Raw genomic sequence first — 20,339 nt, forward strand, 5'->3', positions numbered from 1 at the left:
ATAGAAGATTGGAAAACTGTTGCCTGATCTGATGAGTCTCAATTTCTGCTGCGACATTCGGACGGTAGGGTCAGAATTTGGCATGAACAACATGAAAGCATGGATCCATCCTGCCTTGTATCAACGGTTCAGGCTGCTGGTGGTGTAATGGTGTGGGGGACATGTTCTTGACGCACTTTGGGCCCCTTAGTACTAATTGATCATCGTTGCAACGCCACAGCCTACCTGAGTTTTGTTGCTGACCATGTCCATCCCTTTATGACCACAGTGTACCCATCTTCTGATGGCTACTTCCAGCAGGATAATGCACCATGTCATAAAGCTCGAATCATTTCAGACTGGTTTCTTGAACATGACAATGAGTTCACTGTACTCAAATGGCCTCCACAGTCACCAGATCTCAATCCAATAGAGCACCTTTGGGATGTGGTGGAACGGGAGATTCGCATCGTGGATGTGCAGCCGACAAATCTGCAGCAACTGCGTGATGCTATCATGTCAATATAGACCAATATCTCTGAGGAATATTTCCAGTACCTTGTTGAATCTATGCCTCGAAGGATTAAGGCAGTTCTGAAGGCAAAAGGGGGTCCAACCCGGTACTAGCAAGGTGTGCCTAATAAAGTGGCCGATGAGTGTAGTTCCACACAGTTAGCTTGTATTACATTTAATCAGCATCATAAACTACTGATATTTCACAAAAATGGCCTCCAACAGAAAGGCTTATAATATGTCAAATTGTGTAACCAGTTAATTTGACAATTCAATTTAAAATTTAATTATAAAGGCATTATCATTTTTAGAATTATGATGAATTCAATGTCAATGATTTCCTAAGGTCATACCATTTGACATGTAACCAGAAACATACCTGACCATGTTCTAAAATTGTCTCAAATTTTAAACTGTTACTATCCTTGGCATACAGCAGTTAGCGTCATCCAGGGTCCTTCTGTGTGATATTATTTCCTGTAACAGGGTTTTATTGCACAACATGAACAAAATGGATCTTTGAGTGGCAGTTACACCACCTTGACACTTGAGAAAGTTGACCTGACTAACATGTTTCCTTAAATTAATTGTAAAATTCAGAACAATAATGTTCTGTTACTTGAATTTCCTATTAAACAGTTCTAATGTAAGATTACGCCAGACTCGTTGAAAAGGGGTGTTTTCTTGAGAATTTCACCTTTTTAAAGCAACTTTATTTGGTACAAAGTTTTTACAGTTACGCCACATTGACATGTTTGGCATCATCCTGCAAATATTCTCTAAAAATAGATTAAAACCAAAAATTTTAGACTAGGTTTTCAAAAAAATGTACAAGAGAGAAAAGAAGATAGCAAGGAGTCTGCACATAAACAGGTTTTGATTGGGTGAGGGTTATGGAGTAGCGCAGTATATGATGATTGCTAATTACTGAAAGTGCGCGGATACAGTATGTTGGTGAATCAGCTGGCAAATTTGTCTACGGAGAGAATTTGACTACGGAGAGAAGACGTTTAAGATCATATGTAAATTATGAATGTGATATACAGATCCATTACATTTTATGTATGTGTGTTTTTCAATTTAATAATTTAATAATTACAGTGCAGTAAATAAATTTGCCAGTGGGCTCAGTTCACGTTACCCGAGTCTGTGGTATCCATTCTGTGTGGATTATACTCTCACTACGCAGTCGACCGTCCAGGGCTACCAGTTTGAAACACCCTCCTAAACTTCATGTATAATAAACATGTTTTAAATTCTTTTTTTAATTTTTTTTTAGATATTGTATATAAATAATATAGTAATATTATAATCTATATAAATACAAGCAACAGGAAAAAATTAAATTTTAGACGCTGCTCACTGGTGAGTTGTGCTATTTTCAGAACAGTTCCGCAGGTGACTCATGTGGTACCATGTTGGTGACCCCTGGTCTAGTCTGTTACATCCATCCATCCATCTTCCAAACCGCTTATCCTACTGGGTCGTGGGGGGTCCGGAGCCTATCCCGGAAGCAATGGGCACGAGGCAGGGAACAACCCAGGATGGGGGGCCAGCCCATCGCAGGGCACATTCACACACCATTCACTCACACAGGCAATTTAGTAACTCCAATTAGCCAGCATGTTTTTGGATTGTGGGGGGAAACTGGAGTACCGGGAGGAAACCCCACGACGACATGGGGAGAACATGCAAACTCCACACACATGTGACCCAGGCAGAGACTCGAACCGGGGTCCCAGAGGTGTGAGGCAACAGTGCTAACCACTGCACCACCATGCGGCCCTACATTTGCAAGTAATTTATAAGTTAATTTTCAAATTTTAATGCTTTTAGATTTAACTAAACCATATGGATACAAAAAAAAAATTGCACCATATCTCTGACAAGGTTCAGTCTTTGCTACCTATATATTTTAATTAAATGATAAAAATATAGATATATAAATAAATCTATTAAATAGAAATGTAAATGTGTTTTATGTGGTTGCTTCACTCAGGTTATCTTAATGAAATATAAGAGCTGAAAAAAAGCTTAATGGAAATAGCTGTTGAAGACTGATATTTGATATACTTTTAGTCTCCACTATATTAATCATGATCGCAAAGATTGTTAGGCAGTGACATGTTGTGGAGAGATGAGCCGTTTAAAGTCCGCTTCTGGATAACAATCACATTCTACCTGCATCTGTTCATTTGTAGCACTTCCCACTCTCTGGAGTTATTACGGTAAGTGATTCAGAGAAATTCCAGTGATTAATCGACTTGCATGTACAGCACAGCTCACATTGAGATGCACAGCCATGAAGTTAAACATCACTAGGGCTGAAGGCATCTACTCCGCCTCCTCCGTCAGGAATGTTCCACACAATTTATCCCAATGTTTGAAATAAGGGGCATAGTTCCCTCTTTTCTTCTGGTGGTGTGCCAAATGGAAAGGTGCCCCCCCAAAGCCAGGCAGGAGTCTGTGAAGGGACCAGGGTAGGTCATATCCGCAGTGGTCCTCCACAGCCAGCCAGATGTTGAGAAGGTAGAAGACGATCTCGCTCAGAGGATGGCAGCCGACTGCGGCGGCAGTGACGACTGCCAGGGCTTTGAGCGACAGCAGCTCCGGTATGCTGGCATCCTGCGCCGAAAGAGCGAAGGTGTCCCTGTTCTGGTGATGGTCCCGATGCACCCACACGTACAGCCAGGGGACGCTGCCAACGACAGAATCAAACTTCGTCTCCCGCTCTCATGCACAAACATTGACAGCTTCACAAACCTTAATTGTAAATGCACATTAAAAGTGACAGTGACCAGGAACTGCCAGTTATTTTGCTGGTAGTGGACGTTGTGCTATTGTCACTCAGATCCCTCCCTGACACCCCCCAGCTGTTCCATATATTTGTTCGATTATCCCTTTGGATGGTGTTAGTCTCCATCGATTCACAGTTTGGCTGAGAGTTTACTGTACACTTAGAGAAAAAGCCCAACCACACCTAGCAACTAAATATTCTATTTACTTGACTCAGACGGCTCCGCACAAGAATCCCAATGTGCCTGGAATGTTGCTTTTATGCACAAATGGCAGATAAAAATCTTGCATCTCATATCTCGTAAGTGACCCCTATTCCAAGTCAGGCACTTTCCTGGTTCCACCAGCAACTCTAATCTAGCTAAATATCCATCCATCCATCCATTTTCCAAGCCGCTTATCCTATTGGGTCGCGGGGGGTCCGGAGCCTATCCCGAAAGCAATGGGCACGAGGCAGGGAACAACCCAGGATGGGGGGCCAGCCCATTGCAGGGCACATTCACACACCATTCACTCACACAGGCAATTTAGTAACTCCAATTAGCCTCAGCATGTTTTTGGATTGTGGGGGGAAACCGGAGTACCCGGAGGAAACCCCACGACGACATGGGGAGAACATGCAAACTCCACAGACATGTGACCCAGGTGGAGAACCAGGGTCCCGGAGGTGTGAGGTAACAGTGCTAACCACTGCACCATCATGCCGCCCTCTAGCTAAATATAGCCTTGAAAATTAGTCAGGTTGTGTGCTGGACAAAGCTCACAGAGAACTATGGAAACCTCTGCCCAGGGATGGGTGATTCACAGCAGTAATGAGAAGGTGGCCACCTAGGGGTTGTCATCTTCCGCTGGATTGTAGCAGATGAATGAGTCAGACCAGCAGACAAACACTGAAGTATGTGTCGATAATGTCTGACCCTTTCCCCCATTATTTCTGCACTGTGTGGGCCATTAGCTCCAGGTGGTCTAATGATACTTTGAGTAACCTGGAGTATCATTCATGGATTAGAGCAGAATACAAGCTTTATTGTCATCGTATACTAAATACACAATGAAACTATGAGTGCTGCAGTGTATTTAGTATAAAATAACGATAAAGTTTCTACTGGAGGTTGAACCACCAGCATAGTGGCATTTCTGGGGAAAACCACAACAATTCAACATTCAGTGTCTATTTTCAGGCTAAGATGTCTGGCTGAAGAGCTCCTGTCACTAATCAGGTGGGTCACTCTTTAGACTGAAAGCCAGAGTCTCACAGCATCAAAGTCCTACTGAGGCAAACTTCAAGAGACGCCTGTCTTTCTCGCAGACACAACCTCCTCCGTTATCAAGCCATCGCCTAGTAATGATCCTGCTCTGTAGTGTGAGGCTTGAGTCGATCGCTTGTCATAGTGCTGGCTTATTGTACCGAGTTGAATTTCCAGCAATACAGCATGATGAAGTAGCATGCTGGGAAAAAATTCTCTGGCAAGCGGATTCACAGACCGCAGTCCCAGATGATCGCCCTCCCTAATCCCATCACAGCACATGTTACTTTTTTTTTTTTTAGACACAAGAAAACCAACTTCTCATGAAGCAGTTCTCCTTATGGTTCTATGTTGGAGCTTTAGTAAGCAAACCGTTTTCAGTTTCCTTTGGACTATCCCGTGTATCCATGGACTAGCTCAGAGGAACAGCTTTAACATCCTCTTTAACATCAGGAGGATACGTCCATTTCTTTCCACTCAGGCTACCCAGATACTCGTCCAGTCCCTCGTCATCTCACGCCTTGACTACTGTAACTCGCTTCTAGCGGGTTTACCACTGAGCGCCATCCGTCCCCTCCAACTGATTCAGAATGCAGCTGCTCGTCTTGTTTTCAACCTTCCCAAGTTCTCCCACACCACTCCTTTGCTGCGCTCCCTCCACTGGCTTCCTGTAGCTGCACGCATCAGATTCAAAACACTGATGCTCGCATACAAAGCCAAAAATTCTCTGGCATCATCCTACCTAAAGGACCTCATCACACCCCGCTCTGCACCACAATCTCTCCGATCCTCCAGCACTGCTCGACTGGTCCCACCTCCCCTCAAGGCACAAGGAAGACACGCATCTCGGCTTCATTACAGCCTGTTGCTAAACATATTCTAAACACACTGAGCCAGCAAAGATTTAACACTGGGACACAATTCAGGAGCCATCTAGTTCCAAGATGCTCCTTCTTCCAGGTCCCAAATTTTCCCACCCTCCCTTTAAAACTGGGTTGACTCAAAACCACAGGCTGCTTTACGTATCTTGAAGGTTACAATTTTACATGCCATCCCCACCTGGATTTCCTTCTTGAATAAAAGGCTTGATTTGATCACTGTTCTTCTGGAAACTGTTTTGATAAGTTACATAAGCCGAATCCTTCCCGTCTTCCTTTAACCCCTGTGTCTGTGCTCAGTTTGGTAGTAAAATGTTTTATATTTCACCAAAAAACAACTGATAAAGGTGTTACGTGGATATTTAGTGTAAGCAGGAACATCCATGTACATGGGCATAAAGATTCCTTATCAACACTGACTTCATCATCTTTATCCACGCAAAATATTTTTCCATTAAAGTGTCCCAGGTCGTATCAGGTATACTTAAAAAAGAGATGTTCTGCAATTTCCCAAATATACACATTTTCACAGTGTGTGGTACTCGTCTGCTATCCAACATCACGTTTGAATATAATTATAAACATAAAATTAGCTACATCCAAAGCGTTGGGGTAGTTTGCAAATCCTATAAACTACTTACAATGTAATTAAACTGTGACACGCAGGTCAATGCGTGTGCATGTGTGCAAACCTGCGTCGAATTGAAAATCTCATTCCTCCCAGCCGACCAAAGTTCCGACGGCGATTTAACACTTCTAGTCATATCAATTCATGGCACATACATAACTATACAGTTTTCTGTAATTTGAGTATACGTTACCGGTGCATTAAGACGTGCCAAATGAAGAAAAGCGTGTCAAAGATGAGCAGACACAACCCGACCTCTAGCAGCATCTGAGCGCAGGATGGGGCGTCTGGCGGAAGGCAAGGGGTCCGCAGGCGCTGCAGAACCGCGCTCGCTGGTAGGACGATGCCGATATATCTCAGCAGAATTCGACCGAAGCAGTCCAGCCAGCGACGGAGGCACACGGACTCGGAGCCGCTGGATGAGATCCTGTACCGACGCACGGCGGAAACATGGCGGGCGAGCGCATCCAGGAGTAGGAAAGGTGCGCTGAAAAGCAAGTGCACGCAGAAGGCGAGGATGGCGGGCAAGAAGGGCGACCGCAAGATGTGGCGATGCAGGAGGAAGCTGTCCCACATGGGCTGTAGAAGTCCTGATGCCCGGGACAGCTCACAAGTGCTGTTCATGGCACCGGGAATTTGCGGATGTTATATTCGATGTTTGAGTTGATGTTTCTGAACTTTCCCGATTTAAAAAAAATAATTAAATTAAACGAAAGGAAAAAAAACGTCATGTGGCTTACTCGTATTGAACGGTACTGCCCAGTTGCGTCAGTGTCCTTCTCCAAGAATATTAAGATTCTTTTACACCCACTCTTTCTAGAAAGACATACTTCCCAGAAGAGCTGAAGTTTGATTTCTTTAGGGACCAGATCAGCCCCGAACCAACGTCCTTCCGAAGCACACATGGTACTCGCTAGGGCGATGCAGATATCGGTAGGGACATGTCCGTACCGTCCATACCCAAATCTACCCCCCTGACTTCCAGGAAGGGATACACAGACATCGCGTCAGTTCTGGGGATTCTGAACTGAAGTGAAAGCTGCCGCAGAACTTTAATAAAAACGGCAATTAAATATGAGGTATGTGAAACACAGCCACTATTTACTCATCTGTGCTATGATTTACTTCATTACACAATGCTGATTCTTTCCTGTTAACTTAATAGGGGTTTTCCTACTTTATTCCTAAAATTAATATACTGGGAAAAGTTTTTAGTTTTAACACTGCTATGTCTAAAGATACTCAGGGCAGACAGTGTCTCTCTCATACCACATTGATGTAAGATAGAACTTTATTGATCCTGAGAGGAAATTTCTTTGTTGAGACGTACAGAAAGGGGGTGAATGCATCCATCCACCCATTTTCCAAACACCCTTGTCCCCTGCCGGACTGCAGATGTCTGGAACATAACCTGGAGTTGGAGTGGAAACTCGATTTCTGGTTCTCAGAGGTGTGAGGTAACATGCTAGTTATAGACCAGGGGATGCCAAACTTTTTAGTCCATCATCCCCATCCAGTGGCTGTAAAATGAACCGGCAAGGTTTACTGGGCCCAGGTCTGCAAATTTTCCCTGTGGTTGACAAATCTACAGTATGACCATAATATCACCAAGCCAAGCCAGCACCCTCCCCATCTGTATTCCTGAAATCAGTATGGCTAAAGTGGGATGTCTGTGTACAATATGTTGATATGCTGTTTGATGCATTTTCTGGTAAATCCACTTCCCTGATATGCAAGGCTAAATTACCTTAGTGACACGGCTATCTACTTCTGACTAGTGTGTGTTCTCTGTAAAAATTCTAATTCATTTCATTTGTTAACTGGTGAGAGCTACTTATTCATCACCCTTCCACCGCACCACAGTCAGCTCATTCAGAACAAGATGTTGGAGCTTGTTCTGTGTGAGTCTTTCAATTTATGATCAAGCAAAGTAGCTCAGGAAGTTCCTCAGGAAGGAACATCAGTAGATTGAAGCCTTGAAAGTTTTCGCATCAGCGGCCATTTGGAGAACCATGTTCATCTCTTACAAAATTAATGGATTTCAGCCTAGAACATCAAATACTCTTAGGCAGGGGGTGGAAGAACAAAGAAATTTCGTTATGTATCCAACGACTCACCAAGATGGGACCATACACTTCCACAGCTACAGAGGAGAACCTGGCCGACCCTCACGCAGGATGTTCTACTGTGAGCCATTAGAAACCTTTGCATGTAGGAGGTAAGGAGGCAGGGGGAGAGTTATGTTAACTGATACCCTAATTTGCGGATTACAGAACATCGCGTCCTCTGTGACTCACTATGGCATCTGAAACATACGGTAAGGACAAGCTCTTAAAAATCATGGGAATTTTATCTTCTGAGTGGAGAGCCTTCATTCGCTCATAGTGTCCAGCAGATCCTGCACAGAAAATGACACCCATCACCTTTAGTCTTGGTGTAGACCTATGAAACGTGGTCTGATTAAACAAATCCAACCAAAGAGAAACTGCCCCCAAGCTTTGAGCCTGAACAACAAAAGGTGAACTACTGCAGGTGTTTGTGGTCATCTAACAGGATTTCAGTTCCCCAACCCCTGCAACTGTAATCATTCCCAAATGATTTTACTCAGTTTAAGCACTATAATTTGTCAATAAAGCCACAGGAGGCAAAACTATAAAACGACAACATGTGATGGAAATGAACACAGATCCAAATTCATACTTGAGGAAATAAAATGATGACTATATACTGCTTACCTGATTATTCTGGTACTCCAAGAAGTCATGCTTTAGAATTGGTTAATGCAGCAAAATGTCACATGAGCTTTCACAACAGCCAAAGGTAAACCAGAGGCCATTTAGGACCAAAAAAGGGTCATTTCTCATATTAGTCAAGGTCTAATGGGGGTTAATCTGACAGATTTCCAAGCTGCCATCATTGATGGGAATGTTGCAACAGTAATCATTCCTGGTCTGACACACACAGACATGGGTTGCTGATTACAGGATGAATCATGGAGGCTGCAATAGTAAGTTTCAAATAAAATGACCTTAAATAGTCTGGTGAAACACTGAGAACGAGAGAAGTTTGGTGTTCCTCTGCCGTGAGTAGCAGTACTTGGTTTTTGGCTCACTCATTATTTCCTCGTCTGCTCTTCCCATGAAAACCATGGACAGCAGGTGGCAGCAGTGAGGCAGGAAGTGATGTCCTTAAATGCCTGGGCAGTGTACTTGACAACATGTGACTTGTGGAGATCAGTAACTCTTGTCCCTGCTCAGTCTTGAGCTCCTAAGTTCAATAAGGAACATTGATATTTGTTCTTCTATATGCTTCATTCAATGTGTTTTCTTTGTGAGGTTTCTGTCTAAATCTTCTGTCTCCCACGTGTTTTTTCTCCCCTTCTTGTTGTTCTTTTTAGCAAAGATATTCCCCCCCCCAGCTATAGCAGGAAAACATCTGCTTTGAGGTACTGCTGCAATAAAATTCCCCGCTGTTAAAAGTGCACTTTGAAAAAGGGGCTAGTAAATTAACATTAGACGATGGCTGTCAGTTTATGATCAGAGTAAAAGGGTGGTAAAGACGTCCCCGGGTTCCATTCTGCCAGGGCTCTCTGCCTCTCCACAGATGGGAGTGTAGAGAGACACTAAGAGTCGAGGAAGAACAACATTAAGCCTCTCTGAGCCAGAGATACCCTCATTTAAACACAGTTTGTAGCCACAGAATCTTGTTTGTCAGTGTGGCCTGTGAAGGTTGACTGTGTTGATGTAAACCTCTATAGCTCCATGAGGGACCAAGCAGTAAAGCAACAAACACAGGAGCTTAAAGAAATAAGACTTTATTTTCCCCCAAAACACAGACAATAACAAAACTCAAGACCTTAATAACTGAGCCCATAACAAAAAAGTTATCAAAAAACAAACATAACATAATATTACAAAGCAAAGTAGCAACTGAAACAAACTGACCTTTTTTATAAGGAAACACGAGGGAACATATATAGTGGTTTGGCCAGACCAATTAACACACAAAAGGGGCAAAACAAATAAGCACTACATATAACCAAACAAAGCAAAACACAGCTAAACCCCAACTCCCCCCTCTTGCCATGGCAGCACATGGTTCACTCCTGCTCCAGGGGTTGTCCTTTAAGAGACCTCCGCCCTCAGCCACACCTTTATGCTGAATACAAAAGACCACCCCCCACAACCAAAGTAACTGCAAACCAAAAGATTAATTTAGACAATCACTGCACACAACCCTGCAATATCAAAATATGTACACTACACCTAACATAAAAGGCAAAATGCATCAACTAAGACCTGTGAATTATTACTGTAAATAAAGCAGTTTAATTAGAAAAAGCATATTAATAATGAACTAAGGACGTGAGAATTTAAGGTCTTACTGTGTGGCTGTAGCCATCACAAGCTCTGACTGGGCCAAAGATGGACACTAACCAGTTGTGGCATGGACATAGACCTGAGGAGTCCACACATAGGCACCAGTAAGCCATTTTGGTGTGTTTTTTGTTTAACTAAACAGTGTGGGAAAGTACTGGGTCCGGTAGTGGGGGAGTGGGGGGTTTCGCTATGTGACAGTATGACTTCAGGGCCAGGCCAAGTGAGGTCTTCACGGTGCCCAATCTGGGTAGTGATGTCATGCTCGAAATCCTAATAACTGGTTGTGTGGTGATGGCAGTTAAATTCTAGGCTGTTATTTAACTTTAAATGCACTAGTTAACTGTTTCATCCTATGAAACAGAGCAGTATGTAATGTCTCTTGTACAAAAGAATGCCTCGAATATTCTCCGCTGTTATAACGTCTACAGGTTGGTACTTTCATGAATCAAACTTTTTCATGCTAATAAAGTTACTCAAATGGTGAATATACTGTTAATTTATTTCTTAGCAAAGAATATTGAGTGTATTTTTAGTACTGTAAATGTTAAGTGAGAAACATACAAATGGAGAAATTTGTGTGTGCAAAAATGTTCGGCTGGCAATGCGTGCACCTAGTAACCTAGTAATGACAGACTCAAAACAGCTTCAAAACATTTCGAAACTTGGGTCTCTCCTAGCCAGCAGTTGACAGTGGCCTCTCCGTTGCCCTGGGAGAGGCTAGGAGAGATTCCAGCCTCACCTTACTAGTCTTACTCTGACGTAGTGGGTGTGGCTACTGTCTAGGGGGGGGGGGGGGGGGGGGGGTTACAGGTGGACCTACCCACCCTTAGTTTAACCCCCGATGGCACAGGTTCAATCACCAAAAGGCAGGGTCGTGTCTCCAAGTAGCAAAATACAATTTTTAATGCAAAATGGTGCCAAAAAGACAGTCAACAATATTATACAAATAAAAAAGACATTCAGTCCTGCAATGAGACAATCCTTGGCAGCTTGCCGTGCCCAAAAAGCAGAGAAAAAAAAAAGTTAACCAGCTATCACTCGCTGAAATACCACACATGTGCTTTGCACGCACACCGAAAAGACACTGCACTGCAATTCAATGGCGTCCAACCTTCCCCTCCACAGACTCGCAGGTGGCGAAGTTGCTATTGAACACAGGGCTTCAGCCACTAAAGCTTACTGCATGGGACACCTGAAGAAGATAAGACACAAAATGAAGAAATCTCTACACAATAAAATTGGCACGACACCAGCAGCATTGAAAATAAACACAGAGATGGAGGTGGAAGGATCAAAAGCCGAAGCCTCAGTGAAGAGGGGAGTAGAAGGATGCAGAAGCCAAACAGTGGGGCTTTGCAGACCCATCAGCAGCTAAGATGACCCTACAGGTCTCAGGTGCCAAAGACACATGGCCACCACACAAGCGGCCAGCGGACACAGTCATCCCACCACCGAACAAATGCTCAAATGGTTCCAAACAGCATTTTTTCATATCTCCATCCCTCCCTCCATAACAGTCTTTTGCCCCCCCCCCCCAATCTCAACCTTGTCACCACCATTTGTGTTGGGAAACAGCAATAACGGCTTTGAATTGTTTACAGGCCGGGGTGGGGGAGACGGATGACAAACACCTGCATTTCTGTTGTCTTTTAAATTTCAGGCTTACTTACAGTAAATTGGTGTTTAATTTGACTTCACTATAGTTTATTTTTTTATTCCTGGAAATATTCACTTGTTTATGACGTGTTCTTCAACAAGTTACATGTGGTCATATTAAGAAATGGATTCTGACGTCTGTGGAATCCACAAAGGTAAACATAGAATGTGCATGACAGTGACAGTGATACCGAACAGCGTAAGAAGCACACAAACCCACAAATGATATATCTCCTAAACGAATGATGCCCTGGGTAATATCTATTGGTCAGGGCTTTTCAAATTTAGACCTCGATTCGAAATCCAGGCCTTGATTTCAGTTCTTCCGGGCAGCTGGTTCAATAATTACTGATTCTGATTGCCCACAGTGGGTGGCCCCTATTACAAGGGGGATATTACAAGAAGCCATACAGTTTGGCTGACAGACAGACCAATTTACAGTGAAATGACATGCGCACAATCTAAACTACTGGGCCAAGAGAATGGACTTCCCGTATACCCCGACCCTTTGAAGACCAGAGCCGGCTGTGGGGCAGCTCTGTAATGACCTTGTTGTTTTTCAGGATGCTTTTGGGAAAGCTGAGTTTTGCGAAGCTGGAGGCGTAAGAAAGGCAGCAGTCAACAAGAGAAGAACGTTTGAGGTTAACAATGATCACAAACAGATGTTTGTTTAAAAAGGAAGAGACTAACACAGGAAAATCGAGAGCAGAGAAGAAAGCTTGGCTTATATGACAATAGCACACTTGACCATAGTCATGACAAAATTAACTCAGTTGATGACGGTTAGGAGATGAAAATAGTGTAGTGTGGAGCTGTGCAGTGTAGTTTTGAATGTTGATAAATCACCACTATTAAATTCTGATGATTAGTCATTCCGCATATGTATAAGCATAATTCCTCATTTTCATGTGTATTTTACGTACCACATCAGTTCATTGTCGCAATAACATCCAGCAAGACTTACTTTTAAGGTCCTGCTGTGACGTCTGCTCACATTCTTATTGACAAGATATGAAAAGATGCGCCGAGTAAAAAAATCTTACTACCATCTGTTTCTTTGGAAATGATCACTCGTGTCTTGTTTGTTTACAGCCACAGCGCAAGTCAGAGTTGGCAAAGAGTCGGACGGCTCCCTCTTGTGGGCAGTGATGCACATCACAGGTCTCAAGTGTCACAAGGTTGTCGTGGGCTAAGAACCGTGAGATTGTGAAGAGCGGGATACAAGTGACGCTCTTTTTTTTATATCTGACAGATATTGGGGGCAACTCAGTCAGGCACAAAGGCAAAAAGTGAGATACCTCTGCGTGCCCGTCCCATGAGCCTGGCTCTTTTCGAAAGTGAGGACAAAGTCCAGAGAGGTGAAGAGCAAGTAGCTACAAATGACAACAAGGCCAACGGAGAGCTCCTGCAGTGATGTCCGTCTGTGCAAAAGTCATGACAAGGGAACTGTGGGAGGCCCAGATCATTCAGTCATAAGAAACTGCATGTCCGAACATATACAGTGAAAAAATCAGGAGCTCCTTCCCAAAGAGAGTATATGTGTGAAAGATTCCCATATTGTATATGTGTGAAAGATTCCCATATTGTATATGTGTGAAAGATTCCCATATTGTATATGTGTGAAAGATTCCCATATTATGTATATGTGTGAAAGATTCCCATATTGTATATGTGTGAAAGATTCCCATATTATGCATATGTGTGAAAGATTCCCATATTATATATGTGTGAAAGATTCCCATATAATGTACAGTACTGTGCAAAAGTCTTGTTTAAAGAAGAAATGTTTAAAGCTGTTTATCTGGGTAGTAAGTGTACTTTGGCTTAGAACAAAAAAACACAATTTAACATTAGAACATGTGCAAATTAAGAGTAACAAGATAAAAACTAGTGATAATTTCTTCTGTTTTCTAAAAAGTTACTGATATCTAGTTCCCAAACTTCTCCTCAGGGGCACCTCAGCTGTTCCATGATTTTGTTAAATTTCACCAACAGCTCAGTTGAATAATTAAATATATTGGTTTAAAAAGTCAGTGACAGATTGACCAGCTGTATGAGGTGTGCTAGTGGCCAAGTCAAAAAATACATGGCTGCACTGGACGGTCGCTGCAAATACTAGGATGATTTTAGCAGAGGTTCTGAAACGGCAAAGCTGACACACTTTGACAGGCATAATATCATAGTTTTACACCAACACGAGGATAATCTAAACATCATTTTCTTTGCCTGCCTACGACTTTTGCACAGTACTGTATATGTGAAAGATTTCTCCAGCTGTCCATTTGCCATAATATATGCAAAAAACACAGAAAATTTACTGTTATCCACACTGTTAACTAAGTATAAAACTTCTACTCAAATCAATCATGACTTTTCAACTGGGAAATGAAATTACCAAAATTAGATGCTCCTCAAATTAATTTCATTCAAGTTCCAAAATCAGGCGATTAAAATGATTCAGTAAAAATGAGAATGTAAATGGGGCAATTAGCAGATTAAATAATGATGAGCACGAGAGGTGCCCTCCCTTGCTCCACACAGTGCATCATTCACCTTACCTGTTTGCTACCTGGCTCCGACATACACACATACTCTGCTATTTCTGTCACAACTCATGATAGTCACTCCTGATTACTCAGCAGCCCTATCAATATACCGTATGCTACAGACCTGCACCAACAATTCAATTCGATTCAATTCAATTTTATTTATATAGTGTGTTTTCACAACATTACATTGTCTCAAAGTGCTTCACATTATCCCTGCCCAAAGGCCCCACTGAGCAAGCTACACTGTAGAGGTGACAGTGGCAAGGAAAACTCCCTATAAAGAAGGAACTCAAAGGGGAAGCCCATCATCCAGAGGAAGTGAAATGAGTAAGATGGCAAAGTCCCAGTTCACACTGTCCAAATTTTAACATTAAAGTCTCAAATTGTCCCGTCTGGCCCGGTCCCATGTGTTTTGTTCTCGTTTGGCCAGCAGGTGTCGCTGGCCATACTGTTTTCCCCTCTGTTTTGTAGCCCAGTGGTCATGGGCTTGGACTGGTAGCCATGGACTGGTAGCGGGTCAAGTGGTACCAGGCTGCACAGAAATAATATTAAAAAAATGTTTTATTTCAGTTTCTTGACTGTTGGAGTCTGCAGTGTTTTATTTTGAAAAATGACCAGATCATTTCCCCATCACTTCCATCTGTACCTCTTTCAGTTTTGATCATAGATATAAAAAGGTAGATACTACGTTTGCGATTGGATGTGTCTCTGCATGGGTGCCAGATTAGGCCAGTCAACACTCGAGTCACTGATAGTAGATCGCTTGGAAAAATTCCACAAGCATATGCAGCATTTGGGTGTCCCATACAGATGAAACCTTGACAACAGGCATCGCGGGATAACTTTTCACAAATAAGAGTCGATTTTATTGTATTTTACTGTTATGTAATTTAGTAAATATGAAGTCATATCCTGAAATCCTGAAAATGACCCGACACCATCGTCATGATGGCTATTTAATGAAAACATAATGTTAGGGATAATTGGTGAAGCACTTTGTGACTAGAGGTAAGTGTTTATATCATGTACTGTAAACTGTGTAGTTTACTCTATATAAAAATTTTCAGCTGGAATTTGTTTGCGCTCATGAGATATATAAGGAACACATTGTCTCCCATCACCCCTAAATGGAACTGTCTCGTTGCAGGGAACCAAGCTCTGGCCTCTCACTGATTCTGCCTTATGTTGAGATGTATTCATTAGGCATTTTATTACACTTTATTATGTGCACAATGGCCGGTCTGTGGAAAATTGTCTTACATGAAACCGGTCCATTGTGCAAAAAAGGTTGGAGACCGCTGTAGCCCTTAGTCCCTACTGCGCTTGCCCCCTGGGCTCCCACGTGGCTTGACAGCTATGATTGGTCGCAGTTCCACTCTCTTTTGTTGTGGGTTTGAGGCTGGGCAGCAGCCAGTCTCAGCTAGTTGTTTATTTTTTTTACATTTTTTATGTTATGTTCTTTTGGTTTATTTGTGTTTGTTCCCTGTCTTATTATATTCTGTTTTCCTTGGTTTGTTTCCCTTAGTGTTTGAACATGTTGCACCCATTAATTGACTTCACCTGTTCTTCATTGCCCCTAGTTCTGTTGGTCAGTCATTGTAGTTGTTACCATGTGTTAGTAGCTGTGGTTGTTTCCTTGTCCTGTTCCATCTTTGCTCTCTTCCCTAGTTGTGTTTACTTTATGGTTTCTTTAGTTTGTTCTTAATTTTCCTGTTTTGTTTTGTCCCCTCGTGATCCCTTTATTTTCTGGTTTCTACTTTGTGTTAGGCCCTGTTTTGACAATAATCTCCATGGATCGTCCGTCCTTTTCCTGCTTTGTCATGTCCCACCATAACAGGAGGGAACAAAAGGTACCATTATGTGAAAGCCAGGCCCAGTGGAGGGGAGGAAAGCACTCCAGCAAAACGCTGCGTGAACAGGCAGTGACTGGTGCAGCCCACTGGTGCTAAACGCTGTGCTGCAGATCATTTAACACTGCCTGTCCTGCAGTTAAATGATGTGTACAGCAGTACGTCATAATGGCTACCGACACAGTGAGACAGTAATACCTGTGTTGGCCATGAGTAAGCAACCTGATGGACAGTTAGCACTCTCTTAATGGCTTTGCTCAGCTGTGCTGCAGAAAGTATCCTTTCCAATAGCAAAACGCAACACAAACTTCAGTGAATAAACTTATATTATTCACTCTCTCTCTCTCTTTCTTTCGCTCTCTCTCTCTCTCTCTCTCTCTCTCTCTATATATATATATATATATATATATATATATATACACACACACACATACGGGGGCACACATGGTGGTGCAGTGATTATCACTGTTGCCTCACACCTCTGGGACTCGGGTTCTAGTCTCCGCCTGGGTTACATGTGTGTGGAGTTCGCATGTTCTCCCCATGTCGTCGTGGGGTTTCTTCCGGGTACTCCGGTTTCCCCCCACAGTCCAAAAACATGCTGAGGCTAATTGGAGTTGCTAAATTGCCCGTAGGAATGCATGTGTGAGTGACTGGTGTGTGAGTGTGCCCTGCGATGGGCTGGCCCCCCATCCTGGGTTGTTCCCTGCCTCGTGCCCATTGCTTCCGGGATAAGCTCCGGACCCCCCGTGACCCAGTAGGATAAGTGGTTTGGAAAATGGATGGATGGATATATACATACACACAATATATATACGCAAACACACTCGCACACACACAGAAACGCGCAGGGGTTGGACAAAGAAACTGAAACACTGGCCGAAATAGTGTCAGTGCTCGTCTTGCTAGCACATCTGTAACCTGGACAGTAAGTTTTCATGGTGTATCGAGAACCGCGGTGCCCAGAGTAATGTTAGCATACCATCACAAAGGACAGACCACATCCAACAGGAGTAACTGTGGATGCAAGAGCAGGCTGTTTGATACGATTGTTTGGGTATTAACCCGGATTGTATTCAAAAAACATAAAACCGCAGCCGCTCAACTTACTTCAGATTTAAATGCACACCTTGACTGTCCTGTATCCACCGAACATGGTAGTTGGGAGCTCCACAGGGTCAATATTCATGGTTGGACTGCTTTAGCTAAACCTTTGGTCACTCGTGCCAATGTCAGTCATTGGTGTCAATGGTGCCAGCAGTGCAAATCTTGGGCTGTGGACAATGTGAAACGTATTGTTTTCTGATGAATCCTCCTTCACTGTTTTTCCCACATCGGAGAGAGTTACGGTGCAGAGAAGCCCCAAAGAGGCTTACCATCTGCACAATTGTATACCTAGAGTGCAGCACAGGGGTGGATCAGTGATGGTTTGGGCTGCAATATCATGGCATTCCCTAGGCCCACTACTTGTCCTAGATGGCTGCGTCACTGCCAAGGAAGACCAAACCATTCTGGATGACCATGTTCATCCAATGGTTCGAACATTGTACTCTGGAGGTGGTGCCATGTGACAGGATGACAATGCACCAATACCTACAGCAAGACTGGTGACAGAGTGGTTTGATGAACAAGAAAGTGAAGTTGAACATCTCCCATGATCTGCACAGTCAGCAGATTTGAATATTATTGGGAAATATTTTCGAGGAGCAAATCAAGAAACATTTTCCTCAAACAGCATCATGTAGTGACCTGGCCAATGTTCTGCAAGAGGAATGGCTCAGAATGCTGCTGACCACCATGCAGCCCTTGTATCTGTCATTCCCAAGATGAAATGATGCTGTATTGGCTGCAGACAAAGGTCCTACACTATACTCATGAATTACAGTCGTTTAAAACCAGGTGTTTCAGTTTCAATATCCATCCCGTAGGCAGTTAATAGAAATGTTTCAAGCTATTTATCCTGGTAGTAAGTGTACAGTACATATACTCGGAACAAAAAAAAAAAACACATTTTAACATTAGAACATATGAAAATTAAGAGTTACACAATAAAAATTCATAAAAAGTTCTTCTCCAAAAAGTTACTGATATCTTGTTAGATGAACACCGCTTCAGTTCCCAAACCTCTCCTCAGCGGCACCCCAGCCATTCCATTTATTTCTTGCATTTCGCCACTAGCTCATTTACATAATTAACTAATTAGTTAAAAAGTAAGTGAGATATTGAATCAGCTACATGAAGTGGCTGAGTCAAATATATGGGTGTATTGTATAGCTGCTGGACATAATGGGGTGATTTTAGCAGAGGTTCTGAAATGGCTAAGCTGACACACTTTGACAGTCAGTATAGCAGAGTTTTACACCAACGTAAAGATCAATTAAACATTATTTTCCTTGGCTGCCTAAGACTTTTGCACAGTACTGTATATACAGCAGAAAAAAATGAGACCACAGCACATTTTTTTGTTTCACTCATTTCACAGTTTATGTGCGAGCGTCTATGAAAAAACATATTTTCTTTTGCAAGCTGCAGCTTGGATCTTCTCTGTTTCCCATTAATGACGGGCTTCTTCTTTGCTTTATGGGAATTCAGTCCTGCTTCTAGGAACCTGATACAAACTATCCTAGCGTTGGACTTCACACCTGCACTTAATGTTTCCCATTCCTGCTGAAGGTCACTTGATGTCATCCTATGATTCATGAGGCACTGTCAAAAAGGTTGACTGTCATCTCTGCCATTAGAAAGTCATTTCTGCCCTTTATCTGGCTGGTTTCTGGTCGTTCCCAGTGTCCCCTGCTTCACTCTGTTCTTGTGTACTGCTGTCTTAGAAATTTGGAACCTGGAAACAGCCTGCTACTTAGTGTAGCCTTCTGCCAGCAGAACCAGGATTAAACTTGGTTTTTAAAAATGCAGATTTGTTTAAAATTATAGAGTGGTCTCTTAATTTTTTCCCTGGGCTGTGACTCCTGTGTGTCTGTCATCAGTGAACAGCTCCCCCTAGAGCATAGATACTTCATGACAAATAAACTATGTCACCCGGAAAGAATATGGGAAAATATTACAAGAAATATTACAGGAGTCATGAGAAAAGCATCCACATGATGTAAAACAGATGTCGATGTAAAATATACAACTAGGATAATACAAGAGCTTCTGATTCACATTAACAAATCTTTATTGAGTTTGTCATTTTTCAACAGTGTTATCTAGAAGGATGTTAAATGAAAAATGAGCCGAACTGATTAAAAGTCTTCTAGCATGCAAGAATCTACACACAACTCTTTCTGTCATGCTTTTCTTCATGGACTTCATGGCAGAACGATTAAAGGTCAGAACATTAGACAGAATGGACAGAATTCAAAGTAACTGGCGCGATTAGAAGATTACCTCAAATTAACTAAACGGTTTCGACAACCTCTTAGAGGGGTTTAAGTACAGCATACAACCCAGCAAGTAGCTCCAATAATGAAAAATATTTTACTTTTAACTTAGCTAACAGACTAAGAGATATTTTCTTCGGAAATCATCTTCTCTAAACTATTACAAAGAAAGACATTGTACACCTGATCCGTATGGTTTTTCTGGTTGCCATTTTATTGCCGACGAACGCACTTCCATAAACTATAATCACGACATACATTCAGAAAAACTAGCTACTGGTTATGACCCCGTACCTTTTGACAGCTCTAAGTCTAGATAATCAATTTTAATGCGCATTCTTCTATTGATATCTTATTGCATCGTGTTTCCCCTTACAATGAAAATAAAAGAAACTACATGTTAAATTTCATATACTCATAGTAATCATAGCGGTGATGTTTTTAATCGTATTTTGAAATGAAATCTCTGTCTCTGCCGACAGGT

The 20,339-nt window shown here is 42.5% G+C and overlaps 2 protein-coding genes across 2 annotated transcripts in view; both read right to left on the minus strand.

Moving 5' to 3' along the window:
* The window catches only part of hk2 (hexokinase 2), a 167,005-nt gene extending 161,203 nt beyond the window's left edge, over positions 1-5,802 (minus strand). Inside the window, exon 1 of the mRNA XM_048998572.1 lies at positions 5,799-5,802. The gene's annotated coding sequence lies outside the window, so the exon portion shown is untranslated. The remainder of the gene's footprint in view (positions 1-5,798) is intronic.
* ch25hl3 (cholesterol 25-hydroxylase like 3) lies at positions 1,698-7,032 on the minus strand. The gene is made up of 2 exons (XM_048998637.1): positions 6,235-7,032; positions 1,698-3,190 (listed from the first exon to the last, which is right to left on the minus strand). The coding sequence occupies exons 1-2, from the start codon at positions 6,663-6,665 to the stop codon at positions 2,827-2,829; spliced, it is 795 nt and encodes a 264-aa protein (XP_048854594.1). The 5' UTR covers positions 6,666-7,032; the 3' UTR covers positions 1,698-2,826.
* Between the last annotated feature and the right edge of the window lie 13,307 nt (positions 7,033-20,339).

This window comes from Brienomyrus brachyistius, chromosome 2 (assembly GCF_023856365.1).
Source record: "Brienomyrus brachyistius isolate T26 chromosome 2, BBRACH_0.4, whole genome shotgun sequence".
Classification (NCBI taxonomy): domain Eukaryota; kingdom Metazoa; phylum Chordata; class Actinopteri; order Osteoglossiformes; family Mormyridae; genus Brienomyrus; species Brienomyrus brachyistius.